The 16,787-nt window shown below is 49.1% G+C and overlaps 1 protein-coding gene across 2 annotated transcripts in view; it reads right to left on the reverse strand.

The window, feature by feature from the left end:
• PAX5 (paired box 5) overlaps positions 1-16,787 on the reverse strand; it is a 144,567-nt gene that overhangs the window by 91,422 nt on the left and 36,358 nt on the right. For both annotated transcript variants that reach the window (XM_087823209.1, XM_087823210.1), the window contains one exon: positions 2,116-2,291. In XM_087823209.1, the coding sequence (XP_087679335.1) occupies positions 2,116-2,291 (176 nt within the window). The remainder of the gene's footprint in view (positions 1-2,115; positions 2,292-16,787) is intronic.

The raw sequence follows: 16,787 nt of genomic DNA on the forward strand, positions 1-16,787 counted from the left end.
GAGAAACATAGTCATCAGTGCTGAATGCCTTCACTGAGTAAATAAGGGCTTATTAGAAATGCTAGAAGCTTTGTGCCTGGGCCCTCGCTCTCTACCACTCACTCACTGATGACCTCACACAAACCCTGTCCCCTCTCTAGACCTCTTAAAGATGGAGGGTGAAAACTTGCAAGTGCTAAACTATGTGATCTTATCAACGGCTAGAAGATAAATTTTCTCCCAGATTCTGGAGGGACAGGTTGGCCTCATCTAAGGAAATTTTCCTGACTGATTCCTTTTCATTCTCCTCTTGTGTCAGAGGAAATGTGGCTTTGGCCATATATCAGAAGGGCTCTGAGCAGTGGGAGAGGCTATCTGTGATGGAAACAGACTCTTCTCCCTAAAGCCCCGACCCTAGAGTGTGTGGGATCAGGACTGTCACAACTATGTCATTCCCAGGGGGAAAGGAGAAGACTTCACTCCACTTGGAGGAGAAAGACCAAATTCCTGACCACAGTCTACGTGACCAGACCCATCTCTCCATCTCCCCTCCCACCCCTTTTGGCAGCCTGCTCCTGAAGCACAGCCACTGCCTCTCTTTCTGTTCTCAGTCCTGCCACTCGCCCTCTTACCTCAGGGCCTTTGCACTTGCTCTTCCTTCTGCCAGGCACATTTCCTACACCTATGTCCCTTCTGATTCAGACCCCTTCAGGGCTCCGCATAAATGCATTTCCCCTTCAAGCTGGCAGTTTCTGCCTTATGCTTTTGGAGAATCTCAGACATCCCCTCTTCAGCACCTAGCACGTCTGTAATCCACAACCCTTTGGGTTATTCTTATTTATTGTGATTCTTCCAAACATCTGTAGACTCCCTGAGGGCAGGCCTGGGTCTGTCTTGTTCATGAATGTACCTCTAGTATATGGCACTGTGCCGTGCACACAGTAGACACTCGTCAATGTTTATTAAGTGAATATGCTACTTGCTGTGTGGCCATGCTACTTGCTGTGTGGCCTTAGGCAAGTCTCTTTCCCTCTCTGGGCTTTGGTTTCCCCATCTGAAAACAAAGTGATGGTCTGTGAAAGCCCTCATAGGAAATGCTGAGAAGTGGCCAGACTGCCACAGGATAGTGGCCCCGAGGCTTTGCACACTCCTCACCACTGAAGGTCCCCTCTGGCACCTTTCCTCTCCACAGAAGCTTGTGCACACAGGATGTGTGGTTTTAAATGGCTCTTTCAGAAAATTTCAGAAGCATCATCTAATTAGCATGTAGAAGAAGCTCAGCACAGCCAGTCCTCACCACCAGTACCAGATAGAAAAGTTCTGGGAAGTCATTGCTCATAGGTCTCTCTGACTCACCCCCAGATGCCCTTGGCAGGCAGGAACCATGTCTGAACTGATCGTGCCAGCAAGAAAACCAGCCCAGGGCCTGGCACAGCCTGGGCATCAAGAGCTAGTCTCCTGAATTGAATCTGGACCTTTTCCAGGCCCCAAAAGCATCTCCCTGGGCAGACCCTTTCTGGTCCCATCTCTGTGACCGTAGGCAGTGACTGCTTCTCTCTCCAGAGCAGAGCAGGGGGCGGCTCAGCAAGGGGTCCTCCTCCTGCTTCCTTCCTTCTCTTGCAAATGACTCAGCTGGGTGTTTGTCCAGTGAGACACTTCTTCATTTCCAGACTCTTGGACCCAGTCTCTAAAAGCATGACAGGGGCAACGCTGACGAGAGGGCTGGCAGTGGGGTGCACACCAGGCTCATCGGAACACAGCTACAGCCACAGGGTGCTTGCGTATGTCCACCTTCACCCTGGCAGGATAATGACCTAAGACCACCTCAAGCGCCCCAAAAGATCTTTACACCCCCTGCGCAAAGAGCCCTGGGAAAGGCCACCATTCAGCAATGGCAGAGCAGCCAGACAAGCCATGTCCCCTCCTGGCTGACAGGAGAGAAAGAGGCACCAGGGCAAGAAGTCGCCAGAGCCCCCAAACAGGTGCTCCTGACCTCGTGGGACACTGCAACCAGCCAATCTGGCCGAGAACAAGGAGAGGACGCCTCTGAGGAGAGCGTGGCGCAGCCTGACGCCTTGGGAGGACCCCAGCCTGCGCCTGGGCAGAGGTGCGCAGGCAGTGAGTCACGGAGCATACCTGCTCGGGTTTGATGGGCTCCGTGGTGGTGAAGATGTCCGAGTAGTGCTGCCTCTCGAACACACGGTCCAGCACCTCCAGCTGCTGCTGCGTGAACAGGTCTCCCCGCATCTGCTTCCGGAGGAAATCTCTGCCCGGCAGTGAGTGACCGTTCGGCACCGGAGACTCCTGAATACCTTTGATGAGCATGAGAGAGGAAGGATGAGTGCAGCGCACACAGTTGCTGAAGAAGGACGTGTCAGATCCTGAGACTGGGAAGAAGGCCTGAGACACCCACAGCCCAGAAGCAGACAAAAGGGTCCTGGCCACTCACCCTGCTGGTTAGTGCAGAGCCAGCCTTCCATAGCCACATGCCAGGCACTACAAGAAGCCCTTTTTTACATGCATCGTCTCATCTAATCCTCACAATGACCCCAATGAAGATGATATTATTTCCCCATTTTTCAGATGAGAAAATTGAGGCTGAGAGATCCATTGATATGCCTGAGGACTGGAGCTCAGGTTGACTCAGAGGCTTAATCAGCAGGTGCCACTGCCTCTCTTGCGCTGACAATCCCCTTGGAGGTAGAGTTTTGTCCCAGAGTTCATGCCCTCAAGCGGGTCATTTGCCACCACAGCATGTGGGACCAGTCAATAAAACACTGTTAGGAAGGCTGTAGGGAAACAAACTCTCATACCACTCTGGTAGAAGCTTATTGGTCACACACCTATGATAGACAGTTTGACAAAATCTACCAAGATCACAAATGCACATTCCTTTTGATAGAGCAACTGCACCTCTGGGAATTTATTTTATAGCTGGACTTACACATATGGGAAGTGATAGGTTCAGGTTCTAGTGGCAAAAGATTGGAAACAACCCAAGAGTTATACTGTAGAAGCTGGTTAAAAAAATTATGGTACACCCACACCGTGGAATACTGTGTGGCTACAAAGAGGAAAGAAGTTGCCCTATTTTGAATTGATATGGAAAGAGCTTCAAGATACATTATATGAAAAATAAATAAGCACAGTAAAGCACAGCATTTATAATTACAACCCTTTATGTAAAAAGGAAGAAATAGGGCTTTATATTTTATATAATGCATTATACATTTACATATAATATACATATATTAATATAATATATATTACATATCTAGTAATATACTGTAATTATGTAATATACTAATATAATGTACATATATGTTAAATGTAATGAATATACCTATCTAATGCATCTACATGTGTTACATATAATGCACATGCATATTAAAATGCATTTCATATAAAATGCACACACACACACACAAAGGCTCAGCTTGTTCCTCCTCAGCTATTACTCTGGCTAATCATCCTGGCCCCAGCCACTCCTGCCAAAGCCTGACCTTGGCCTTGGTCCAGCAGTGTTCTCACCAAGTTTCCCCATGTCAGAGAGACCACATCCACTCTTAGAGACTCCTCTCCATGCACCAACTTCACTTATACACCTCTCTTCCCATTCCCCATCCTGGCACCATGAATTTTGCATTTGTGAGAGTTTGAAGGTGATGCCTGGAGTCAGCCTGTCAGGCATAGGTAATCCACCATGCCCACAGGAAAGGTAAACCATTCCTCATTGACCTGCACAGTGTCACCCCACAGACAGAGCCTGCAAGCACACGTCACCTCCCCCAGGAAGCCTCCCTTCCTGTCCCAGCCTTTTTTCCTTCTAACCACTTTCTCTCTGGACCCTTCATTTTCACTCTGCACTATTAGCTACCATGGTGGGGGGATTAGGGGACCCACAGTTAATTCATCTCTGGGATTAGTTATATTTCTGGAATAAATTAACAAATTAGTAATATGCGTGACAGCCACCTTCACTCACAGGTCCAATCTGCAAATGTCAGGATCCCTCTTTCTGACCTCACTCATTCATTCCTTCTTCCCTCAACCAATCCTAGTGAGCAGGCACGGTGCTAACACTGGGAATAAGGTGATGGGACCAGGGGGCCCCACCCTGGTCCCCATGGAGTTAGATCCAATAGAAGGGGGAAATGTTCATTGAAAAAGAATCAGACCAGTAAAGGTAAAAGTGTCAACCAATATAAATAGTGCGACAAAAAGGCTCATGATTCTCAGGCCAGGGACACAGCTGATCTGCCTCTGGGGTGCTACACACAGTGGGTGCTGCACACAGTGGGTGCACAAACAGATTATATGCTCAGAGACCACTACAAAAATGAAGACCAGAAAGTCATCCGCAGCACAAGGGCAGGTCTGAACCTCCAGGCCTCTAGTGCTTCTCATCTGTGCCGCAGAGACGCCGTCTGAGTTCACCAGGGAGTGTGGTCTGGAGGCAGCTGCAGAGATGCTCGGACCCATTTTATTCCAGGGAGAAAAATCTGAACTCGCAATGTGAACGGTGTGCTTGAATATATGGACAGACATAGGCAAAAGTACAAAGGTATATAGGGGGCATGGTATCTTTAAATCTTTTTTTTCTACTCCAAATCAAATAATATGTAATAGACCCAGTGCTGGGCTTAGTCAACCATGGCTGTCAGAATTAACATTCTGGAAGCTAGCTTCGGGGGAGCAAGGGGCAGGAAAACCCGTCTCGGGGAGCAAAGAAATGCTGGCTTTAAATTTCAGGTTAAACCAATGTTATTCACAACCTGGCTTTGAAGCTAAAAGCTTTACACAATCGGGTCTGGTCACGAAAAGGGGGAGGAAACAAAACAGCCTCAGATTCCCATCTGTCAAGAGAAAGCTGTCTCTTGTGTGTCTTAAAAGATCATAAACCCATTGCGTTTTCTTCAGAGCACAGCAGATTCAGGGGTTTTGCATTTTTCTTGGAGGGTTCTGGTTTGTTTCTTTAAAAATCATCATGTACTTTATGTCTGCAGATGCTCACTGGGAGGAAAAAAATAAAAACAAACAGGAATCTCCATAATCCCTTCTGGCATCCTGGTCACTGGGATGCAACCCCTGCCAGAGGCCTTGGAGCCCCAGGAAAGGAGGCTGGAGCCACTGGGCAGCCCCCCACCCCTCCTGGAGTCCCATTTCTTTGCAGAGCCCAGCCGAAGCCTGAGCCCTGTCAGAGCCTCCTTCATCCTCACAGTCGCTCCTCAGCATGGCAGGGCAGTGGCAGGGCCCAGTGGGAAAAGGGTTGGGAACCAGTAGACCTGGGTTCTAGCCCCAGCTCTGCTCTTACTGGCTCTGTGAGCCCAAGCAAGTTTCTCTCCCTCTCCAGGCCTCAGGGGCCCCATCAATAAACTAAAGAAGCTGAGTTAGTCACTTTTAACTATTTTCTTCTCCAAAATCCACCTAGCTTTTGTCTGCTAAATAGTATTCAATAGGCATTAACTTACTTTCCCATTTTGGTTGTTTGTGCAGTCTTTGCAGGGGTCCCCCCTCCCAACATTCATTCCACCCTTAAACGACTGCCCAAGCCTACCTTTGTTAATATTTGGTTTAGGAATGGACATGTGAAGAGAGTGGGGCTGTTGGGGGGCTTCTGGGAAGAAGTCAGAGACAGGAAGAAATCTCTTTTCTTCACTGAGATACACTTAATCTTTTTGAAATTGTGAAACTACCACAGGACATGGTGCAAGCTTTCCGGGCCTCCGTGATCTGCCCTTCCAGTCAGGGGCACCCCGCCAGTCACCCCACAACACCATCCCAGCGGGCTACTCCTCATTACCCAAATGTCCCTTCATATCACTCCCCGATGCCACCACTCATTTCGTTCCCGCTGCTGGCTCACCCTTCACCTCTACCCATCAAGGCTCAGCCTAAACCCCACCTCCTCTCTGAAGCCTGCTTCCAAGCCCAAAGGCTGAATGAACTGTCCTGTCTCCTGAGTTTCCTCAGCAAGCTGCACAGGCCAGCACTATGGCCTGGATGTTACTTCTCACAACCCATCCTGGGAAGTCGGTCTTCTCAGAATCCCCATTTATAGCTGAGGAAACTGACAGAAATAATAAGTAACTTGCTTGAGGTCACAGCAAATACATGGTAGATACTTGCACACCTCTTAACATGTTTTAGAGTAAAGCCGAGCACTGTGATGGACATGGTACAGCACACTAGGGAAGCCTGGGCATCCCAAACTCAGGCCCTGGTTCAAATCCTCGCTTTGTTTCTTAGAAGCTTATGATATTTGAGAAACTTCCTTAACCTCTCTAATCCTCAGTTTTTCCCTCTATAAAGTGGGGCAATAATGATACCTGCGACTGATGAAATAACTGGATGAAGATAATGTAAAATGCTTAGCATAGTACCGGGCACACAGTAAGTGCTCAGTAAACATGAGTTGTTTCTAGCAGTATTATTCCTTTCTTTCCCTGCTAACAGTATGAGCTCTCGGAGGACAGAGCACATGGCTGACTCACCTCAAGCATAAGAGATGCTCATCAATGTTTGTTGACTGAATGAGCGACCTCAAGGGGCTGCAGGCCTGAGTGGTTCAAAAGAACTCAGCAGTAAGATGGTCTCTGGCATCATCAGAGAACTTGGTAAAAAACCTTGAGAAGGGGGGGTGACCTCCATTATATCAGTGATCCCGGAGGAGGAAACAACTAAGGATTTACGTTTTATCTACTTCTAAGAAAGATTTGAGGCAGTTCATAAAATTTTAAACAAGATGATGATAAACTACAAAACTCTAAGTTTCCTGGCAACATGCACCAAAAGGCAAACACAGCAAGTCATCATTGCTCAGAGTCCAGCAAGAACAACAAAATGCCATTAATTCTTCTACTCAAAATAATTCACGGAGCTTCTATTCTCTGCACGGTGTTTGGATGCTTGGGGTGGCCTAGAGATGACTAACAACGGGGGAAGGGCAGGGACTCCTGGAGGAGGAATCATCTGAGCCCAGTGCTGAGATAAGGGGATAGGATTCCAGGCACAGGCAATGAGAGTCAGTTGGCAACATTTCCAGAGCATCTGCCATGAGCCAGGCCCTGTGCTGAGAACCAGGGCGGCAGGGCTAGCAATGGCCCGTGGCAGCCCAGAACCAAAGTCAACGTCCCGGGTGATTTTATAAATCCCATCCTGAACTGAGACCACAGACTGAGAAAAATCAAAGTGGCATGGAGGAAAATTCCATTGGAACTACCATTATTCAGCCATTAGTTTCACTCAATCTTTCTTCTCGGAGAAGGAAAATGCGAAATTGTAAAATTGCCAAATACGTTCAGGTTCGACCAGAGTGAATCTGATTGTGACGTGTGTTACCCAATGAGTTGCAGGCTGTCAGGGAGAGAAGGGCCCCATGGGACCTATGACAGCACACTCAGGGATGGCAAAGGGATCTGTCTGGGGCTGGAAGGGAGGTCCAAGGCAAGGCGGATCTAGGAAACCACCAGGCCCCCATTCCTGTTCCAAGCCTCCTGGGTCCATTCATTCCTGAGCAACAAGCACCGAACTACTGGGCATCTGGCCCTGCCCTTGGCACCTGAGCTACAGAGGGGCTTAAGTTCTAGCCCCTGCCCTCGAGTGGAAGACATGGACCAGTGCATAATCCAGCATAGGAAAGTAAGTGCTGGGAGGAGTGTGAGAAGCTGGTACAGCCCGGGGAGCCAGACTGTGGCAGCCGACCCTTATCTGTGCTTTCTCTGTGCCAGGCTCTATTCTAAGCACCTTATCTATTTAATCCTCACAGCAACCCAGTGATGTCAAGTCTGTTATTGTCCCTTCCACTATCCATTATCCATTTTGCAGATGAAGAAACTGAGGTTAAATGACTTGCCCAAGGTCACATAACTAAGAGATGAAGGAGCTGGAATCCAAACCCAAGCAGTCTGGTTCCAGAGTCTGCTCCTAACCCTAAACTAAACCACTCCACTAAATCCAGACGGGGGGGGGGGGGGGGGGTGATCCAGAAAGGTCCCCTGGAAAAGATGAAGCTCCAGTTTTAAGGATGAGTAGGAAGGAGTTAGCCAAAGGAAGGGGCAGAGAAGAGGAAGTGCATTTCAACCAGAGGGAATAGCATATGCAAAGGCCTAGAAGCAGAAGAAAGCATGGTGTGTGGGAAAGGGCTATAATTCAGGAGTAGAATGCAGGAGTTGGGTTAGTGGGAAGGTAGTAACATGTGCAAGGCTTTTTCCTCTCTGTCTGGCTATTCAGCACCACTATCCATTGTCCAGAGCCTAATAATATATGTCCAGAGCTCTGATGTACAAACAGTGCAAGTGCGTTATTGAAGCTCTCATGGTGCTGGTATGAAGAGATGGGATTTCTTTGTGCTTAAAGGAACCAAGATGACCTCAAAGAACAGGCAGGAAGGAAGTTACACCTTGCGCACTGCCACGGGACAAGTGTGTTGTCTCTAATCCATGCTGTACCTAATTACTCCACCTTACAGAGAGATATGCACACTAATTAGGAAGGATGTTAACCACCACAGTGAAAATATTCCAAAGCAAATGAAATATTACTAGGAGCAAAAGGGTGATTTGTTTCTGTGAATTGTGCTTTTAAATGAGATCAAAGAACGCTAAAGGCTTCGTTTTAATTATACCTGGAAGGACTTCTCATGTATGCACCCCTTTTTCGGCTTTCACACACACAGCAGTCTGTCTCTCACCCCCACTATGCAGAAATAAATAAATAAATGGGTTTAAAAATAATACTCTGATATCTTTGCATTACCCCCATTTGAGTTTTTAAATTACTCTTTATTTTTTTCCAAGGACAATATAAAAAAAAAAAAAAGGTTCATATTTTGAAGTGTATCTATCTGATCATTGCACAAATGTTTTCAGGAGAAATCACTATATTTCTCCAAGATGGGTATGGGTTTTGTCATAGATCAAAGTGAGTGGGAAGAAAAAAAAGATAAATCATCAGAGATCCAAAAATACTTTTCATTTGGAGAAGATATCAGGCCATTTCGATGGGACTGATGGAGTCCCTGTTCTGTCTCCATTACCCTAGGCAGGCTGCCCCAGTCAGGAGCCAGCCACCAAGATTATATTCCCCATATGATGGTCCCCAATATATATATATATATGATCTTCAACCTCTATTGATTGACCAATTTCACAAGCAAAGACTGGTGAAATGAAGCTGAAATGAACATCATGCTTTAACTCATTGAACCTATCAGGCCTGAGTTAATCTCACTGTCCACTGTCTCTGATAGAATTCAATTGATCAATCATGTTTCGGTGATAGTACCATTTCACTGGCTTATTGCTTCTTCATTTCAGAGCTTGACCTGTTAGATATACTCGGACTGGCTCGTCTCCTCTTAGATACACAGAGATCAGCCTCTGTCTGCCAACGTGTGTCATCTCCTGTCCCAGTTGAAAAGAACTGGAGAGGCTTTTGTGTATATCTGTGGTGTGTTTTTCCACCAAACACGTGGATGGTGGATTTATGGTGGCATGGAATGGATCCAGCACAAATTAAGAGGGGCTCTTCATTCTGTATAGAGGCACCACCATTCCCTTTTACACAGCTCAACTGACTTGTTAGGGTTCAGTACTCAGGAGGGGAATATTCTTGTATAATACTGGCTAGTGTGTGTGCCTAGACAGGGTAAGGCACATGTGAAAACGGTAACAACAACAGTAATAATAACAGCTATTCCCACCACTCCTCAAGTATATATTCATGCTGACCTTTCTCATTCATCAGCTAATCTGATTCTCATGCAACCTCAGGAAGTGTGCATTTAATTGTCATTTCCACTTAACAGATGAGAAAATGGGCTCAGAGAGGTAAAGTGTCTTGCCCAAAGTCACACAGCAGAATTATGAGGCCAGATGAGACTGAGAGCCCTGGTGTATTGGCTCCTGAGTGCTTCTTACTCCGCTGAGGCTCACCTCCAGGCAATTTTGGAATTTTAGAGCCATTCTGGGCACACTATTCTGACTACTGGGTGAAGAAAGCATTCTCAAAATTCTGGATGAAGAAAGCATTCTCAAAATTCTGGATGAAGAAAGCATTCTCAAAATTCTATTCAGAAAATTTCATAGCTTCGGATGGATTCTAAGACTGACTGCAACTTCTTGTTCAGCTGAGAAACTGAGGCCCAGAGGACAGTAAGCAGTTGTCCAAAGTCACCAAGACACTTAGCAGCCCAACCAGGACTCAAAAGTGTATCCCAGGCCCAGGACTTTTTGGGCTTCCTCTCAACACCTCCCCTAATTTATGCCAAGCCATTGAGCTCCTGTCAATAGAAAGAACTTCAGTCTCCACTGTCAACGTGGCCCAATGCGCTGCTATGGTTCCTTCATGGCATTTAATTTAATTTTCCCAACTGCAAGCCAAGACGCTACGCTTTGGGAAATCAGGGGACAGGCTCCATCCGGTTGTCTGCCTGGGGGAGGTGGCTCTTGGAGCCACAAGGCTGAGCCCAGCATGCAGGTCTCTGGAGGAAGCCAGGGCAATGACAGTTTGCAAATAAGCCTTGCATCTGCTCAGCGCTGGCTGTCTGCAAACACACTAATGGGCTTTCCTCTCCCCTCTGCCCGCAGGGAGCTGGGGAGAAGCAATAAATAAAGCAGGCGCCTCTGGGAGGAGCCATCGCTGAGGCCAGAGCCTGGCTATGGTTAGGGTCTAAGCTTGTTGAGGGTCTGAGGAAGGGCTTCTGGACCTCCCACTACAACATGCTATCTCCCTTACCCACACAATGAGCCCACCTTCCAGGTACCCCAGTCTCCACATCCCAGATCCCCCAGTAGGGTCCTTGTCTGGTCATATTGATACATTTTTAATTCACTCCAGACATGGAAAGGATGTGGGATGTGGGGTGGAGAGACTCATATGGTCTGCTCTGGCCGCAGCGTAGAGACCCTACTGGGAGGAGATGAGACAGAGGCCCCTGGGCCAGACAGAGGCCCTCGCCCAGGAGAGAGCTGACGACAGGAATGGCTACTCAGGTTTAGGAGATGATTAGGAGGGAGAGTCTTCTGGAGGTAGTGACTCGCTGGCAGTTGGAGACAGAACACGCCTCTGAAGTTCCCTGTTAGACATTCTGGGCTGCCACCCACTGGTACCCCGTCTCACCCTGAGCAAAATCCCTAGTGGATCTAGGCTTCCACGGCCCAAGTGCCTCTGGGTGCTCTGCCCTGCAGCACCCCCTTCCCGGCCTCTCTCCTCCGCTGTGCTGCTCCAGTCACACTGGCCCCTTGCTGTCCCTCAACTATGCCAAGCACACCCCTGCCTCAGGCCTCTGCATGTGCTCTTCCTTCTCTCTGGAACATTCCTCCTCAGATATGTGTTTGGCTCACTCCTCCCTCCCTCAAGTCCCTCTCTGCTCAAATGTGTCATCCCTATGACGCCCTCCACAAGCCAGCACATGCCCATAAACTTCTGCCCCTGCTTCACTCCCATCTCCTCACCAGCTTTGTCAACCTCCGGCCCACTTAACATGCTGTTTACTTCCCTTATTTCTCTATTCTCTCTTCCCTCATTAGAATGTCACTCATGAAGGTAGATTTTTGTCTTTCTTGCTCATTGCTGTGTCCCCAGCACCTAGAACAACACCTGGCACATAGCAAGCACATAATAAATACTGTGGGATGAAGCGATAAAAGTGCACATTTCATTCAAAGTGCAAAAAACAGTTATACAGGAGACAGGCACTCCTTGGTGACCTCCTCTTGGGAAAAAGTGGTCACCCCTTTCCTGATGGCATCTGATTCTCCCCTTCTATGTCTGGGCTGGGGCTTTGGAGACAGAATTTCCTAGGGAGCCACCAGGCCTTACCCACCACAGGCCACAGCGCCTAACACTGAGTCAGGAGCCAGTAAATGAATGAATGACTTCCCAGAGGACCGACATTGCCTTGGAAGTATTTAAATGACAAAGATGGTAGCACACAGAGTGCCAGCTCTGGCTCTGTGACTTGCCAACTGTGTGATCTTACTTAGCTCATCTGTGAATGGGGTCAATACATCCTGCCAGACCCTATAGCACTGGGTCAGAGCAAGCCAGCCGGTGGACCCCACATGAGATAGCACTGTCTGCACAGCAAGCGTCTCATGCCAGCCAATGAGGACAGGGGGGAAGGACAGGAACAGGGAAACCACTTGCTTAATTAAAAAGAACAAAATGTGTACCGAGTGGGTGACCTGGCTGAGTTACATCCCTTCGTTCAAGGATTCATTCATCTTTTGCTGGTGCTTGGACCCCAAGCCTAGCCCTGTAAGAGGACCCAATCTCGGCCCTCAGGGGTGCCTATTCTGTCAGGGAGACAAGGCCTGGAGATGGAGTTGCCATTCAAGCATGGGAAAGCACCCTAAGGGAGCCCCAAAGAGCAGGCAATGGGGGCCCAGAGACAGAGAGAACCTATCTCTCTGTTAGAGGTGAAAGAGAGGGGTCAGGGAAGGCTTCCAGGAGGAAGGTGGTGGTATTTGAGCCGAGATTAGTACTTTGGGGTATTAGGAAAGAGACAGAGGGTATCCTAGACAGGAGATAAGATGTGGATGGGGCTATGCTCACCAACTGAGGCACCTGGGAGCTTGGCACTCATGGACTAGGGTCAGGTAGCTTTCATAGCCCCAGATACAAATCAGGTCACACTTCTCCGCCTGCCCAGCACCAGGTCTTGCACACAATAGGTACACAATATATACAGGCTTTGCTTTTTAACAGAGGCACAAAACTTCCCAAAGGAAGGAATCCCAGAGATAAACTCATTTGTTCCCATGGATCTCAACAAGGGTGATCAGATCAGAGGAAGTTTTAGAAATATGTGAGGTATTGTTATTGGGGAAGGGTTACGGCCTTTTGTGGATGAAGGTAGGGGTGCTACCCATTCCCATCCTGGGAGCAGAGTGAAGGATCAACCTGCAGCTCACACATCCTTGGAATGCCCAGTCATACATTCAGGTTGGTGAAAACTCTTTTTATAAATCTTTAAGCCATGAACTTAACTCTATTTTACTTATACACACAAACTCAGTATTTTAACTTACACTGACTTTTCCAAGAATACAACCATCACATAAACTGAGGGAAGATTATGCTTAGCTTTGGTTGGAATTTTATCAAGACATGTTCACAATTTCAGGAAATCAGTTTGCTGATGGCAACACCACCAGAGGTATTTGTATTGCCAAGAAACACAGCTGTCCACATTTGTAGCTGCTGCATTCATGGCAATTCTACGCATAAGCGCAAGCAACTGACTATTTTATTATGTCTTCTGGTGTAGTCATGCCTGAGCATTTACATAATGAAATATATCATTTTATTATAATTTTACTTCTCTGTCCTTTTTGTTACAATTGGGGCATTGTATTGACTCTTTAAATTATGTATGTGGGTAAGTTATATTTTTGCTAAATTTCACTTTAAGATGGCAAATGAAGCACTACAAAGGATTTGTTTTAAAGAGGAGACAAGACATTACGTTGACAGAATTAAAATCACTGTGTATGATTTCCCAAGCCCCTTCAGTTTTGCTAGTTAGGACCATCCCATGTGCAAGACTATCTTCCTAACCTAGCTTCCTGAAAAAGGGATATCGCCCTGGAGAGAGAGTTCTCCAGACCCATTTTGAGAGGCAGGAAGATAGATGTCCAAAATGACTCTAAAATGAATGTACTTTCCTCAAGCTGTGAACAGCTTGGGTTTAAATCCCAACCCCGCATCTTACTAGCTGTGTGACCCTGGACTGGTTATTTAACCTCTCATCTTTTCTATCTGCAAAAGGGAAATAGTGATAGTTCTACACTTCTTAAGGCTGCTGTGAGCACAGTACCTATCACATAGTGAGTGCTTCAGCCTTACTGTCAGCCTCCTAAAGCTGAAAAAAGAGTATCCACCCCAACACTAGTCACACTGCAAAACCAGGGAGCACTGGGCTGGGAGCAGAGACCCAGGTCCTGGCTCCATCTCCCCTGTGGACCACTCACACTCAACTAGCCATCAGCGATTATAAATTCCAGCTCTCCCATTTTACAGATGGGGGATACTGAGGCCCGGAGAGGGGAAGAAAATGGACAGAGCTCACACAGTAAACAAGTGTTCCATTCCCAGTCTAGACTCCTTCCACAGCATCACGCTGCTTCAAACACTCTGAGCATCCGTTTGTACATCTGGGAATGAAGGTAATTGTCAAAGGGTGGTATCACGGATCACTGAATGCAACGACAGAAGGAAAAGCCCTCATTAAGCCTTTGCCAACTCAAGAAACGTTGGTCATTCATCAGCACACAGTAGTTGCCTGACATATTTACCACATGCATTGCATTATCATTTCTCAATAGTAAGTTCCCCAAGGGCAGGGCCTGTTATATCAGAGTAGCTGACACGGTTGGTTCTCAGGAAATGTTTGTTGAATGAATGCATGACAGCAAGCCTGAAAACAGAACTGAAAAAGACAAATAAAAGGAAAAGGAACTCTGGTGTCTATAAACAGAGAGAAAGTGAGAGATAGCAAAGAACACTCCTCCCACATCTGCGCCCTTGGTCAGGCCCCATGCTGGCTACAGAGGGAGTGACGGGAGGCATCAGAGGTGGGCCCTGCCTTTGGAACGCAGGGTCTGATGGAGGAAAGCAGGCGGCTCCCAGGCTCTGAGGGAGTCCTGTGGCTGATAGCATTCTCTGCGGGAGCAAGGAGGGCTTCCTGTGGGAGGTGCCAGGCCAAAAAGCATGGGGAAGCAGACAGGTGACCGAGATGGAAGGAAGGCCCTCTCCAGGGCGGAGGGAGGGCACAGAGGCAATGCCCACACACCTGGTGGAGGGGGCAGGCTGAAATGCAGCCCTGAATTTGCCAAACCATGGCACACCAAGCAGGGGTGCCTTTTTCTACGTTTCCACTGAGGCACGATACAAAAAGTTGATGTCAGGACATCACTCAGCAAGGCCAGAGCCCCCCCCCCCCCCGTCCTCCCCAGGCCTGGGGGCAGGCGACAGAGGAGCCTGCAGGGACCCGCAGGAGGACTGGCCAGCCCAGTAAGCAAGCAAGGGCTTTATGAAGCCCATCCCAGTTCTGCGCCGTGGTCCAGGGGACAGCGGCGCGCCCCAGCCGCCCCTACACGTGGGTCCCGGGCGGCTCGGGGCGCACACGCCCGGGCCCCCACCCCCGGCGGCCGCCCCGCCGCCGGCGCCCTCGCCTGGGCGCGCATCGCCCGCTCCGCCGCGCAGCTCCCCGGGGCCGGAAAGCTGGCATCCGTTGTTACCATAACAAACTCAATTGTTCTCAGCAGGGCCCCGGCAAATAAAGTCATTCATTAGGGCTCTCCGGGCGCCCGGGCTGCGCGGCGACCAGCGGGCCGGGGCCGCCCCTCGCGGGCCGAGCCGCGCGGGCCATTACCTGCCGGCGCCGCGGCCGCCACGCTGAGCCCGCGGGGGCAGCGCCGGCCCGCGAGTCGTTTTATCTCCGAACGTCAATTGACTTATACTGATTGGCTTCCTGCCGCCAAATGTCAATTAAATTGCAAATGCTTGGCGGAGGCCGGGCGGGAGGGCCGCCTCTTCCCGCGGGCGCCGCGCGCCCTCGTTTTTGCGCCGCGTTCCGACTCCGTGGAATTTATTTCCCCTTCCCGATCTCACGGGGAAAGCCTGATGCCCTCCTGGAAGCCGTGTGCCCTCCCTGCCGGGCCTAGAGGGAGGCCCGGGGAGCGGGGCCGAAGTGGAGGGTCAGCCTCTTGGAGGGACTTGGCCAGCGAGGCCGCACAGCGGAATCCCTGGAAGTTCCTCTTGGCACAGGAGTCCTGGTGCCACCCTGGGCAAATCCCGCTCCTCTCTGCTCAGGCTGGCTTTCTTCCCTGGCCCAGGGGCGTGGAGGAGATGGCCGCTGGGGTCCTGGGTCGGGGGTGTGGAGGGACCGAGGTCCGGCAGAATCACTAGCATTCGCCTGGCCCTGACGCTGGCCCCCAGTCATCCATGGGCATGGTCTGACCTGCTCCACAACCCTCTGAAGCAGGTATTGCTCTCCTTCTTTAAGGAGAGAATGAGAGCACTGGTTAGGGAAGTTGCCTCAGATCCCCCAGGCAAGAAGTGGCCCATTGCGTTTCAGGCTGGGTAGCCAGACTTCAGGAGCCTGTGGATTAATTAACCTGCTCTGTACTCACAGGCGGAGGTAGTGAAGAAATAAGAGAGAAAGGGACAACACTAACCTAGACCTGGGCACCTGCTAGTGCCAAGAACTGTGCCAGGTGTTCTCCATTCACTATGAAATTCTCACAGTCATTGTATGACCTAAGGATTATAGTCCCCATTTTACAGATGGGAAAACTGACCCTTGGAGAAGTTAAGGAATTTGTCCAAGGTCACAGAGCAGGCACGTGAAATGAACTACAAGGACACTCATGCCTCCATAGAGCTTTACAGTTTACAAAGCACTTTCTCACACGTTGCTCCTCACTGAATTTGCACAAGACTTTGAGGAAGGCTTTCTGCTCTCTTTTGCCAATAAGAAACTGAGGCCCAGATCACCAGCACGGGAGTGCAAAGCCATCACTGATACCCAGGGACCTGTGACTCCAAGTCCAGTGTGCCAAGCCCTACTTCAAAGGGGTCTTGAGACAAGGATGACTCAGGCGTAGGCTCTGCTCTTGCCTCCTCCCCATTCCGTGGGGGGCTAAGAGGGACACAAATCATAACTGGAGTCAGGCTGGAAAATGCTTAGGGTCATGGGAAGAGCAGGAAAGGGGGCTCCCACAAAAGAAGACATTTGCCGGAGGGATCATACGTCCTCAGGTCCCCAAAGAGATTTTGTAGCTTTTCCTCCACTGTGTCCC

Source organism: Miniopterus natalensis, chromosome 12, assembly GCF_054644295.1.
Source record: "Miniopterus natalensis isolate mMinNat1 chromosome 12, mMinNat1.hap1, whole genome shotgun sequence".
NCBI classification, from domain to species: Eukaryota; Metazoa; Chordata; class Mammalia; order Chiroptera; family Miniopteridae; genus Miniopterus; species Miniopterus natalensis.